The sequence below is a fragment of the Lycorma delicatula genome, chromosome 1, assembly GCF_047948215.1.
Source record: "Lycorma delicatula isolate Av1 chromosome 1, ASM4794821v1, whole genome shotgun sequence".
NCBI classification, from domain to species: domain Eukaryota; kingdom Metazoa; phylum Arthropoda; class Insecta; order Hemiptera; family Fulgoridae; genus Lycorma; species Lycorma delicatula.
In genome coordinates, this window is record NC_134455.1 from 273,650,863 (window position 1) to 273,665,482 (window position 14,620).

At 31.1% G+C, this 14,620-nt stretch overlaps 1 protein-coding gene across 1 annotated transcript in view; it reads left to right on the forward strand.

The window, feature by feature from the left end:
- The first annotated feature begins 3,836 nt into the window (after positions 1 to 3,836).
- The window catches only part of LOC142331932 (ATP-dependent DNA/RNA helicase DHX36-like), a 139,371-nt gene continuing 128,587 nt past the window's right edge, over positions 3,837 to 14,620 (forward strand). Inside the window, exon 1 of the mRNA XM_075377986.1 lies at positions 3,837 to 4,043. Within this exon, the coding sequence (XP_075234101.1) occupies positions 3,851 to 4,043 (193 nt within the window). The 5' untranslated portion in view covers positions 3,837 to 3,850. The remainder of the gene's footprint in view (positions 4,044 to 14,620) is intronic.

Here is a 14,620-nt window from a genome sequence, read left to right on the forward strand (position 1 = left end):
CAGCCGCAGTCGATTTTGACGGGCTGCGAATGAAACTTGCACGCACACGTTCGACAATGACTTCTGAGTTTGATTAACGATCAGTTGATTTTCGCTTGCACAAGCAACCAGTTTCACTGAAATGTTTATATCATGCACGAATTGAATTGTCACTTGGTAGCTCCTTGTGAAATTTCAGCGGAAACGCACGTTGCACAGAAATGACTGACTTTGACAAGTGAAATTCTAACACCCTAAACGACTTCTCTCTTCCGGTGGCAGCCATTTTCTCTACTGTCGACGCCTAGCGAGCAAATGGTTTACAAACTGCCTCGTATATGTGGAAAAAACTATTTGAAGTACTCTTTCGTACAGTACTTGTTTTATTCTTATGAGTGAAATAGTTTTTTGTTAATGAATTTTCGAAACTCCGAAGAACACTATGAAACGTCCTGTATTGATGACGCTGAAAGTAAGTTCCATGTAATTACATGATTTTAATATATATGATTATATATATATTTAATTATAATGCTTTATATTATTGGTCTTAACATAGTAATAGATTTTTTACATATATAACTTAATGGGTAGCACTGGATGAAAATTTTATTAGTATACATATTTGACGATGATTGATCTTCTTTATACTTAACTGCAGAAAAGATAAGTTTCCATCAGAGTAAATCATGAGTTGAACCAAACCTAATTCTCCTATATAAGATACTGTTTCCTTTTTGTCCCCTTACTCTAACTAAACAAATTAATATAAAAGGGATGGTGCCACAAAACGAACAAGACCCTTGTGGACACCTAATCTTTCATCTCTTACAAAACTCACTTCTGATTATAAATCATATACATTAAGTATGATTAAGTTAAGTAAAGTAATGAATATTAAATTGTATTATAAAACAGTGTTAATATTGGTTCTAGACTATGAATAGATAACTTTAGAGTACAATTATAATTAGTATTAGGATTACTCCATTAATTATTAATTTTGTAAAAGTGAAAGAAATAAAGAATTTGAAGATCCTTTGACATCTACAAAAGGGTTATCATTTTCCTGCTGGTTAAGTATTTCAATGTAGTTCGGGGCGCATAAGCTACCTTCAGGTAGCAAGTGGATAGTGGAATCAAAAAGACGAAGACCATGAGGACTCTAAATTCAGAGCTGAACAATTAATCCCCATCCCTCTATCACCAGCCTTTTCAGACAATATAAGTTAGTGATTCTCACTTATTCCTGTTTCGCTTGGAGAGTGGTGTTATTTGAAGAAGCAGCTGTGTTAAATCAAAAAGCATTGTGTTGAAGATGATAGACAGTGAAGCATGGTCTGTCAGGAATGCTATATTGCTTTCCGATGCCCTTTCAATGACTTCCCGTGCTAGCTTAATTGTTGAGAGTGTTACCTTCTTTTCATGGTATGTATAACAGGATTATTGAATAGAAGATCTATCTTCATCGAGCATTAGAAAACGTCTACATGCTGTGCTAGACTAATTCTTTTATGACAACATATCCAAAATACGGTGGCACAGACATTATGAAAATGCCAAATGGCAACTAATCTGGCCAAGCCTAATGGTCAACTACTCTCACAGAAAACGCTAATCTGTGAACAGTCACAATGCACAAGGAAAGAAAGCAGTCACAGCTAAAATTAGTGGGGGGCTGCTCCAGACAATTTTTTCTGGGCTTTTTCAAGGCCATGGTTAAAGTTTTCTTTAAAAAACACTATAGTCCAGTGGTGCTTAATTTAAATTTCTATGTACACAGAAACAAATACATAATTAGTTTTTACTAATTACTTTCTCTTTCACACTTCCAGCAAGCTTTTGGACAGATTTGGCAATCAAAGAGCCCAACATGAGATGGATTGCCATCAGTACTGAAAAAACAAGTAAACCACTTTCTTATTCCTTCCACCGACTAAACTAGAAAAGGAAACGAACAAGGAACGTTCCATACACACGCGTTGTAAAAAAAAAGCCACCTTCCATCAGCACCCCAGGGTCGGCAATGCGGAAGCGAGGTATTCTCTCTTACTCGCATGCAGCTTCCTATGTGTGCATGCGCAAAACAACCAAACACCACGCCGCTGAAACTGTGAAGCACAATTCCATACAAAGACTTTTGTATCTTTTTCATAAACTGGGGGATGGCTACTGACATTAAGCTTAAGGATTATAGATTGTATAAATATAAAAAAGTAATTAAAGAAAAAAGGACTTACTATATTAAATGTTATCGATAATATCAAGTGGAAATAGGGGTGCGGCAGTTCCACTGTGCCTATACGCGAGCCGCCACTAGAAGAAAGTAATTAATTAACATTATTGAATTATTCGCTGTAAAATTAACTCTTGGTTATTATACGTTTTTAGGCATAATAGTGTTTTAGGCGTGATCTAAACAGACTTGAACTATATGGAATTTACAAAGATTACTTTAGACGGGCGCATTCAACACAGATCGGATGTCCGGGCCAAAAGTAATGGCCTATATTTAGAAACCCAGTCTTTGTAATCTCTTAAATGTAGGCTTTATCAACAGGAAATATCTTCAAGATTGGTTCTGTATATTCTCAAGATCATCGGAATACACATGCGCAGGCAAGCCAACTTACAGTGCAATTGTAGTCAGTAGTGGTGGGATAAACGATTCTTTTTCAGGAATCGATCTTTCGATTCGATTCTCAGAAAGGATTCGTAAAAAAGAATCGTTCGTCCGATTCAACGATCCTTTTCCTTGCCACCACTACGTGTACTGTAAACTCTAACGCGTATACTCTCTATCTCTTATTCACCCATGTTTATCGGTTCATCTCTCTTCATACTACTGTTAGACTCAACTGATGTATACCTAGTAAATGTCTTCGATTCTTTTCTTTTCAACTCTTATTCGACTTCTTAAGTAAACATCTGATTCTTTTTCGGTTCAATACGATGTTTAGTAAACTTAGTTGCCTATCACTTCTAATGCGCATGCTGTATTCTCTTCATCTATCCAACTATTCTACTTATTTCATATCTTATTCGATTCCTTAACGAAAATAAGTTTATATCAACAAACCTCATCGCTAAAAAGAGAAGGGAAAATGTAAACTGTTACGCACACATTCTATATGACATCATTATCCTGATATGAATGAAGGGTAAATGAGGTGGTTTTGTACAGGTCTACTATTTTCTGAGATGTGTAGTTAATTGAAATCCAACCACCGAAGAACACCGGTAATCGCAATCTAGTGCTCAAATCTTGCTCCTAAATACCTAGAAAGAGTTAGATTAATGATTAGATGTCTGCCGAGCTACAAAAGATGCACAAATTGAACTTGACTATCCTACATTAAAACTTGGTGTGTTGCTGTATTTCTTTAAAAAAATAAAACAATTAAATTATATTAATTGACTCTCTTAATATAAGCTTTTACTTTTGGATACCTTTAGCCCGGCCATTCTGTATTATAACATTATACAGTCACTGCGTTTGCTAACAGTTTTAAGATGGGCATTAACAAATTCCTTGTTTTCTTATTGCGAAGAAAGTGGCGACAGCTAGCTCTGAAAGGTCTTTGGAAGAAAAAGCTCAATTAGTTTGAAAGTGAGTTACTTAATAATTAGTTATTTTAAAGTATTATCACATTTTGTAACCCTCTTTAACGAATAAAATTGAATTTTACTAAAATGTAAAAGCCACCGTAAATTGCATTTTGTACCTATTATTTTTTTTCTTTTTATCATAAATGATGTGAATTTTAAAGTTAGCATAATAAAAATAAAATTGATTGTTCTACGATTGAAATCGGTATATAACATGTAAATGTTGGCTATTCTGAGTCACAGTTAAATTGTAGAAACAATCATGCTTCTCATTGGTTCGGTGTTAGCTTCTGCTGCTTGGTTCGAGTGTCTGTTTTATTGTGAATCGTTGAGGTTAAATTCTGATTTCGATCAAAATATTAGCAAACAAACAGATAAGTCTGGTTGCTACAAAAGTGTGACCCAGATGTCTAGGCAGGATAACTGGAGAGAGCCAAAAAGAAACAAGAATTCTGGTCAGTAGTTATGTTGTACTAATAGATTCATTATCGTTGTTATCTTTGATGCTGTTGGAGATAGTGTTTGATTAACGATTAAATTCTTATCTCAGTGCATATATATCATTGATGCCCCTAATTACTTTTAGACTTTCTGGGCGTTTATTTCATATAGGTTTTGCAAAGTTTTATTCAATACTTCATATTTGGATAGTGGTATCATATTTTCACTTGAAATTAAAAAATGCCTTGTCCTAATGAATTAGAACTGCATTGATTTTTCATTCTTGTGATATTTACGTTTTGTTTACTGAATTTTAACTCATTGAAAAGCAGTCAAATAGTGAAATTGTTTTGTCAAATATATTTCTCTGTATTTTTAATTTTTAACTGTTGTAGAGAAATATTTTATTCATATCTGCATAATTGCACACATATAGATCATATGAATATATAATCATAGGAATGATGGATTTGTTAACTGCCTCAACTTGATAAATCAAGAAAAACTTTGCTTAAAAGTTTTAGTTAGAATGCATCACAATTGTTAGCCTTTATTAATTCATAAACATATTAAATATAAGAACCACCTAAGCAAATGTGTGAAGATACTAAATTATATTGTTAATTCTTTTTGTATTCATTCTCTCATATTTCAAGAGTTCAAAACTAGTTTTTTTATATTTAAAAAATATTGTTTATATGCACTAGGTTAAATTGTACAATGCCTTGCATGCCAACTTTTGGTTTTTCCAGTGTCACAGAAACCAATTAACTTAGAGAATAATTTTCGCATTCTAAATACTCTTAATTCAGATATGATTTTAGGGCATAAATAAACAAGATAGGAAAATTATGTACATAACATAATGTGTTGTAATTTTTATGTAGAATGCAATGGGTTTTGTTTCAAGTCTCAAAATCGACTAGTTTCTGAGATATTAGAAAAACTGCTAATGCTAAAATATGCAAAAATTGGTGTACAGGCATTGTGGAATTTAATCTAGCATGTACAGACAATCTTTTAAAAATAAAAAATCGTCATGCAACCATTTAATAACTTTAGGTTGAGTGATTTGATATGGAATGGCCCCCTCACCATTGATGATGAAATTTATAATATACTTTATTTAGGATCAAAATTACCAATACAAGTGAAATTATTTGCCAGAAACAAGTTTCTTAAGTTATCATTGTACCTGTACCCAAAAGGGTTGTGGCTGAGTTTCAGTTAATCACACATCTCAGGAATGAGCCACCTGAGACTGTTCAAGACTACACTTCATTTACATTCATACATATCCTCAGAAGTAATACTGTATGGTGGTTCTGGAAGCTAAACAGAAAAAAAGGTTAGATTAACCTCAAGGTGTGGGTTTTGGTAAAGTAAATGTATAATGTGCATTTTTTATGTTATATAACTTGGTAGCGGGAATTAACTTGTGGTTCATTTAGGTTAGGTTATAGATAAATGAATAAACATAAATTTGACAAAAACTTAACTACGAGGCATGTTTGAAAGTAAGGGCCTATTGGTAACAAAATAAAAAATTTATTACTGGTTTCAAATATTTACATTTTATATAATCATCATTTTGTTCCAGATACTTTTGATATTGTGAAATAAGCTTCTTTAAATTTTCTGCATAAAATTCCACTGCCTGGGATTGTAGCCACTTTTGCACTGAGATTTTCAATTCTTCATTTTCCTTGAATCATTCAAACGGAATTCAGTTTTTGAGGTGTAAAGAGAGATAGGAATCAGTGGGCATGAGATCAGAACTGTAAGTGGGATAATCAAAAATCTCCCATCTGAATTTTTGAATGGTTTCTGTTGCAGCTGTTTATGAATGTGCATTGTAAGAAGAAAAATTCATGATTTCACCCTTTCCCATTGTCAGTTTTGAATGGCACAATGTAGTCATAACAGATTTTTGATGTGATGGATGTTCCAGGTTTCATGAAGTCAGTTAAAAACAAACATTTTGGCCCCAAAATACAGTTACCATGATTTTCCTTCGAAACTGGGCTTGTTTGAATTTTTTTGGTTTAGATGAACCAGAATTATTGTTGTTTAATCTCAGCATTGAAGTATGAAGTCCTTGTTTTGTCACAAAACATCTTTTGTCACACAGTTTATGATAGCCTAGAGTGTCAGTCACAATTCTTAACAATGTTGTCTTTGAAACTTCTGGATATTCTAGAGAAAAATTGCTAATTTTAAACTGACAATTTTCTCTCACTTTCACATTCACATGTTCAATGAGATTAGACTAGTTGTTAGGCTCTGTTCATTGTTAATATTTGAATGGTCTTGGTTAAACTCACGACACCATTAACTCACTTTTCCTTGACTCATTGCGGTAGACCATATGTTTTATGCATTTGATGCTGAATTTTGGTAGCAAATGTTCTCTTACTTATAGAGAAATCTAATCACTGATTGAACTACACAGCTGGTAGTGTTTGTTATTATGACACTCATCTTAATACACTGACTTGCAAAGGCAAAAACAATGAACTGACGGCAGTGTGGGAGTTACATGCCCAACAGACCATTTAAAGCTGTGCATGAACCAATCATTGTTGCCAGTAACTATTTATAACTCATTGGACCTTACTTTTGAACTGTGCCCAAACATCCATGATGTTTGGTTTGATTTACCAGAACTGATGAATCCAAGGTGGCCTAAGATTATAATGAATGTGATCTGTATGTTTTGAAAAAATAACATTTTTTCATTATATGAACTTTGGAAATTGCATTAATTTTCTTAATCTTTACTTTCCAAACTGCAATAAATCTGTAAGTTACTTATCTATCACTGTAGAAATGAAAAATAAAAATCAGAGGTTAGGTAGTAGTTTTATACAATTAAAGACTTATGACTTTTTAATAGAATCATTAAAATAAACTCTAGGATTGGTTAGAATTTTTAATTTCTAAACATTAGTCTATATAGTTTATGGAGACTGATGGAAGGATACTGGTGGCCAGTTTTTATATCATAAAAATTCAGGACACAAATGTAGCAATTTGCACAATTGAAATCTTAACAATATTTGCTACTTCTAATTTTCAAATATGTTCACTAATGTGCCCCTATAGACAGTAATCTAATCTTTTACATATACTTTCTCAGGATGTACTTTGAATTAAAGAAGAATGGGGGAAAAATTAAAACTATTCTTTTTACTAATTTTTTATTTATTTACACACTGAATGCATTTTTGCAAAAATCTCAAGCTGTCAATTAAAGTATATACAGCAGCAACAGAAACTATTTTTGAAATTTCAAGCAGGAGTTTGTTCCCCTTCTGGGAGGGATAGGTTTTTTTTTTAGTTACATTATTGATAAAGTTTAATAAAGGTTTTAGACAAAAGCAAATAAAATTTAAAAAAATATTTTTGACTGTACTTCATTTCTGGGTAATAAGGAAGATCAGTATCCAGAGGAGCACTATACAGTTCAGGTGTTATAAATACATAAATGAGGAAATCCATCACTGACTCTATCAATCACACTAATTCAGACTATGAGAAGCTAAGAAGATGAAATTTAGCATATGTATAATGAAATATATATCTAAGAAACATTATTTGACTTACCAACCCAATTTAAGAGATTAAATTAGGTAAGAATTGAAGTGAGTTATTGGTATCAGAGGAGCTGAAAACTTGAAACATACTTTTACATATAGTAAGAACAAAATTAGTAAAAGAGGAAAGTGAAAAATGTACAAGCCAAACTACATAACTAAACAAGAAAAGCATCCATCATTATTAAATAATTTGGCTGAATGGTTATAGGAGATCTGAAATTTATTCCAGTGGGATCCTGAAAGTGTTAGCAATAGTTATTTTAACTTATTATTAAATTATTTAGTAAATAGCTGACCCGGCAATGCTTCACCATTACTAGATTTGAGTGTATATATATATATATATATATAGGTTAAATAAACACAAATGTTTAATGTTTAATGTTTGATAAAACATTAAAAAACTGAACATTATGGAACTTCAAAAAATTTAACCTTTCCCTTTTTGACTTTTTCCCTTTTCCTTCTTTTCTTGTTCCCTTTTACCCTTCTCCCTTTTTCCCTCTTTCCATTTTTCACAAAAATATTTCTTTTCACGTAACTAATATATATTATGAATATGAGCCAAATTGAACCATAAATGGTTTTTTCCAGCCATCTTTTCCATTCTTTTTCAAAACATTTTTTCCAGACATCTCAACCCCAGTGCCATCTAGTGGGTCAATTTTTGCCAGAGGTATTTCTTTCCATGTAAGTAACACATTCTGAATATGAGCCCAATTGGACCATAAATACAATTCTTCAGAATATCTTGACCACTACGTGACCTAGCGGGTCCATTTTTTCCAAAATATTTATTTTCTATGTGTGTTAGATGGAATTATATATATAAACTTTATTATTAAAAAACAGAACATTACGGAATTCACAAAATTTAACCTTTTGCTTTATCCCTTTTTATTCTTTCCCCTTTTCATCTTTTACCCTTTCCCCATCAACATTTCCCTTATTTTCTTTCTCCTTTTCCTTTTTTCCTTTCTCCCTTTTCTAATTTTCACTTTTTTCCTTTTTCCCTAATCCCTATTTTCTTTTTTCCCTTCCTTCATTTTTACCTGCACATAAATCGGTCCAGTAGTTTTTTAGTCTACAGTGGACACACATACAAACATTGCCTTTTATATTTATAGAAGAAATAAGCCTGTTTGCATATTTTTTTGTTTGGTGAATATCTTGACACTGGCGCCACTTAGCGGGTGTAGTTTTTGCAAAAATTTTTCTTTTCGTGTAACTAATATATATTCTGAATATGAACCAAATCTGCCCATAAATACAACTTATCTAAATATCTCAATCCTGGCACCACCTAGTGGCTCCATATTTTGCAAAAAATATTTCATTTCACGTAACTAATATATATTCTGAACATGAGCCAAATTGTACCATACATGCAATTTTTCTGAAGTGCCATCTAGGGTGTCCATTTTTTGCAGAGGTATTTCTTTTCATGTAATTAACACATATTCTGAAAATGAACCAAACTGGACAATAAATACAATCTTTTGAAGTATCTCGACCCCAGCACCACCTAGGGGTCCATTTTTTGTAAAAATTTTTCTTTTCATGTAATTAATATATATTCGGAATATGAGTCAAATCAGACTATAAATATAATTTTTCAATACCCCAGTGCTACCTAGCAAGTCGCACAACTACCTGCTACCTAGCACAACAACTCGTCAAAGTTTCATCGCTATCTGATGAATGGTATAGGAATGCGTACGGGATAAACCAACAAAAATTAATTTTTATATATAAGGTTTAATTAAAACATATTAAAGGGATACACCCAATAAAATAACAAAAAATTTAGTCATGGATGTTTCATGTAGTAAATTATCACAAAGAAGGAAAAAATTCCTTCTTTGTGATAGAAAGAACTAACAAAAAAAATTTTTTTAACTTTTCTTTCAGAAAAGTTGAAGCTTGAAATTCAATGTAAATAATTATTTCAACATTCAGTGAAACACATATGTTGGGTTTTCCATCATATCCCCTCCAAAAACAGTGAAAAGGGATTAAGAATGTGTTTCATAGCTTCTATATATTTTGCAATCAAATTGTGAAAAATACTTTGTAAGGAAAGTGTGGACATGAAAGTAACTTTCACAGTATCTGAACAAAGTTTTGGCTTTTCTTTTAACTTATCCTCTAAAAGGGTTGTTTCCTTGCCCAAGATGAACAAATGATATTTATATTAAGTCGTTTAATTCTGATTTTGGAGGATTAAACTAGGAATTAACCAAGATTAAACTAGGAATAGATTATATGACTGTAATGAATTAGCAGCTGTTATAGATGAAGGTAACTTCTAAGTGCCCTGAGCTCAGCAGTAAGAAAAAAACAATGTGTAGTAGGAGGAAGCCTTACTGGAAAGGAGGTGAAGTATCAGGCAAACAAAGTAGGAATTAGGCATATATGCACTATTACTAAGAACAATCTCAGTTATCTGAACTAAGGTATTACCAGTGTCTCCACTGCTGTTTGATTTAACCCCCTTAAAAATTGTTTATCAGAATATTTATTCCTTCTGATTACCAGATATACTCCTGGGAATATTTAATGGCAGGTTTCAGCTATCTGGCTGTAGAATTATGTTGGTTATGTCATTGAGGATTTCCTGTTTATATATTTGTAAATAGTATAAAGAAAGTTAGTACATTTCTGAGGCAATATATTTTTCATAATAATATTGTGATATTTATTGAAATGTTTTTATGGAAAAAGTTGTATAGCAACACACCCCCTGCATATTCTACCAAATACTAAATTGTTGGATAGGCAGCAAGTTTTTGATAAATTTTAATGTATGATGTGGAAAAGAGATTATTCATCTTTCTGACTGTTTCTTAATAATCATTGGATTAATATAGTTATTGTATTTGTTGTGCAGATAATGGAATGAAATGTTTTTAATCTTCGTTCCTTACCCGTTGAAGGAAAAAAAAATTAATGAATAAAAATCTTTCTACATTTACATGTTTGAGGCATGAGTTGATGTAATAAATAAAAATAATCGGTTTAAAATACTGAATGATAATCACTAATTGTAAAAATGAAAAATATATTGTAATATTGTAGCTTCAGGAATAAATTTTAGAAATGAAAAAAATTTAATTCAATAAAAAGTAATAAGATATATTGAAAATTAAATTAAACAAAGAATGTATTAATAAATTATATTATTTTTTTTAAAAGTAAAATTATTAATGGTGCAGCATCATGAATTAACTATTGTAAAATGAATTAAATTTGTGTTTAAATTTGCTATTGTGATAAGATGTAATTCTATAATCACACCTATTGTTTATTCTCAAAGCATCATTTATTCTCAAAAGGCTTATGCCCAATACAGTTACTCTATGATAGATAAATCTTTTAACTTAGGCAAAATAACAAATCTGACCTTAGGAAAGCAGAGATGCTACCACTCCACCATTATGATCAGCGTCTGTTATAAATACAATAACTGTTGTGTAATAGACAATTTGAGACACCTTATATCCAATTCTATCCATCATAATTATGTCATGTAGGGAACACGTTGAGTCATGAAAGTACAAAAGCCTTTTATTTGTTTCTTATCGATCCAGTTTATTGCTTTTTCACATATCTTCTTAAATACTAGTAATAAAAATTAATCAAAATCTACTTTCGTAGATATTTATTCTGTAAACATTCTTTTCTTTAGGCTCTGTCAAGCTAAGTACCAAAATTTTAATTTTAAGCAACTGAATTATTTTCTGTCTTTAAAAATTGAAATTTTATCAAGTACATTTTAATGATTTAAGAGCTCATCTGATATATATCACAAACAGTAAGCCTAATAGGTGCAGAAATTAAATACTCTATTTGTATCTTGATATCAATTAATATATGTAACCTAAGGTTCTTGTATTAAATAATATACTGTTTCTACATTTTGCTGAATGAATTCTGTAAAAATTGTTATTAAAAACTATTACCCGAAGAAAAAAGTTGTTTTTCTGAAATGTTTTTTCTGTGAATGAAGAGATAGATTAAAAATAATTGAACCAAAAATAAGAGAAGGTTGCTGCAGGGCATGAATTCACATGAAATGTTGACAAATAAAATACATATAAGTACTTAAGATACAGTGTGTTTAAAATAGATATAAGTGTTATGTTAAGTTTTGGCATCACGGAATCATTTGTTAATGTAATCACCGTTGAAATATGAAAGAATGCGCCAATTCTGTTTTAAGTAAGACATTAATCAACAGATAGATGAAGTTTTTAAGAAGTTTAATGATAGTATATCATTTGTTTGTGACTGCCATGTTTCCCTGAAAGTTTCTCATGTACTTTGTGATTGTGGAAATAAATGTTGATTTTTTCAAAGAAATCTTGTATCAATCAAGGAATACCAATAGATTACTATGATCAGAAGTGTATATAGTAGATTGTTTACCATCAAGAAAAAAGGGATATATGGTAAATTATAGTACGATAGGAAGACAGATCTAGAAAATATTAAAATCTTTGGATCTGAAGCTTACTTATGAGTACCAAAGAAAGCTCACAAAGGCAAACTTAATCCAAGATGTAAGAAATTTTACATGGTAGGTTACACATGTAATGGATATTGATTGTGGGATCAAGAGAGAAATAAAGTTATTACCAATAAGAGTGTTGTCTTGGATGAAAAAGAAAAAAATGAAAACACATAATGAACATGGGAATGTTCAGTGTTGTTACCAATTTGTGATAAAAGGATAGAATTGAATAATCAAGAGATACTAGATTTAAAAAAAAATTGATTGTGGAATAGAAGACAAAGAAGTTAATAAAATACATAATACTAGGTCAGAAAATGAAAGTTTTAATAGTATACAATTAATAGAAAAACGAAGTTATCATCTAAATTTGATGATTTGACTTAAATTAGACTTAGTTTAAGCAATCAAGTTTTAAGTTTAAGCTTTGAAAGAAGGGATTCTACCAATAGAGATTCCTCTGAGTTATAAGGAAGCAATAAAAGATAATGGGTGGAAGGTAGATAATAGAAGCTGTAAAATAAGATCTAGAAGCATTACATAAAATGAAAACTTAAGACATTGTGTCTAACTCTTCAAATATGAAGATTATAGAATGTAACTGGGTATTTACAGTGAAATCAATTCAAATGGGAAGAAACATGAAGAAAACAAAATTGGTTGCACGTGGATTTCAATAAGTAGAAAACCTTAATGAAGATCAACCATTTATAAGGATAGCTTTCAACTTTAATTTTCAAAATACATTGATGTGAGATGTCATTTTGTGGGGCAGCATAACGAAGAGAAAACAATATCGGTTCATTATATATCAACTAATAAACAAATTGCAGATACAATGACAAAAGTACTTTCGCAACAAAAATGTATTTTTTTTTTTTAAGAGTATAACATGTGATTTATAGCAAAATTAATTAATGTCATGTATGTTAATGTATATTAAAAATTTGAATGTTGTATTATATTGCCATTGTGTGTTTACAGACATAGGGAGAATGTTGAAATACATAAGAATGCACCAATTCTGTTTAAGTTATCCAACAAATAGCATTGCTATATTATATGCGAATGTTTTTTTGACTTGAGATGGACTGTTTTTTACATTGTTGTAAATTAATTGGTTTGTATACAATATTGAAATGTATTGAAGTTAACATTTATTGAAACTTTTAGTATTGTATTGTTATTTCAGTAATAATCATCTTGCAATCTGTTCCTAATGTTTAGCTTAACTTCTTCTAACCTACTGCTTTACCTTGTTTACCTTGTCTCTCTAGCCTATCTTTGATCCTAAGACTGAACTTCTTTACAAGTATTTATGTGTATAAATTTTTTGAAAGTGCCCTATGATAAGTTTTTTTACGTACTTTTAACAATATACATGTGTATGAAAAAGCAAGTGGTCGGATTAAAGTTTTTTATACTTTAATATCAGTGGCAACATTTTTCTTTGGCTATGACATGATAAAATCTCAAACCTGATAAAATATGTTGGCTATGAAGATAACTATTTTTTTCTTCTATGTGAACTTTACTGAATTAAAAGCAAAAATGAGTTACGTATTTAACAGAGTTTTTATTTAGCTAAAATTGCTGGTAATTGCTATCTGAGCAGAAAGTCGGCTCCATGTTTGGAGAGAAGTTTGGCTTTAAAAGTCCTTGTTATTTTTATGTTTTCATATATCTTACTTTTATTAGTTTTCATTAAATGGATTTACCTTATTGGAAGTAAATATATAACACGTGAAAAGTATTGCACTTATTTATATGAGTTAACAATATCACTTGTTAAATTTATTTTTCAAAAATGCTTTAAAATCATTAAATACATCAAATTTTATCCCATTATACCAAAAAAAAAAATATTTTGTCGTAACCTTAGATGATTGATTCACCAAATAAGCCCACAGATATGTGGGAATTTGAAATGTAAATGTTTTAGTGTATGTAAGTGTTGAGGACTACTGGGATTTGAACTGGGGTCCTTAGGACGACCGACTAAGATGCTCTCTTTAGAGGTAAAAAAAAATGTAGTATTATTTTGTTTTTGATTTAACCTGGTTCTGAAGTGCAGTCTCTTCAACCTAATTAATTATTAATTTTACAGAGTAATATTAACAGAGTGAGCGGACTAAGTGCGGTGCCATACACCACCGGCTTACATGTCCCAAGCATTCACTTGTCATATATTTACTAAAATGGGTAGGCGCATCTTGTCAACTACTAAAAATATATGACATCCATAAATTAAAATTTACTTTTGTTGAGACAGCAATTCGCTGCCATGCCTAGGTTACTGAATACCAGAAAGTACCTGTCCACCATATTAAAGCGCTTGGAGCCCTAATTGGCTAGTGGTCAGCCATATATTTCAAGGTTAGAGTCTTTCCCTTAAGTAAACTACTGATGTCTGTTGAACATAGCAACCACATCAAGGAACTTCCACATGGTTCAACAATGCTGCTCTCGCCGCTAGTGA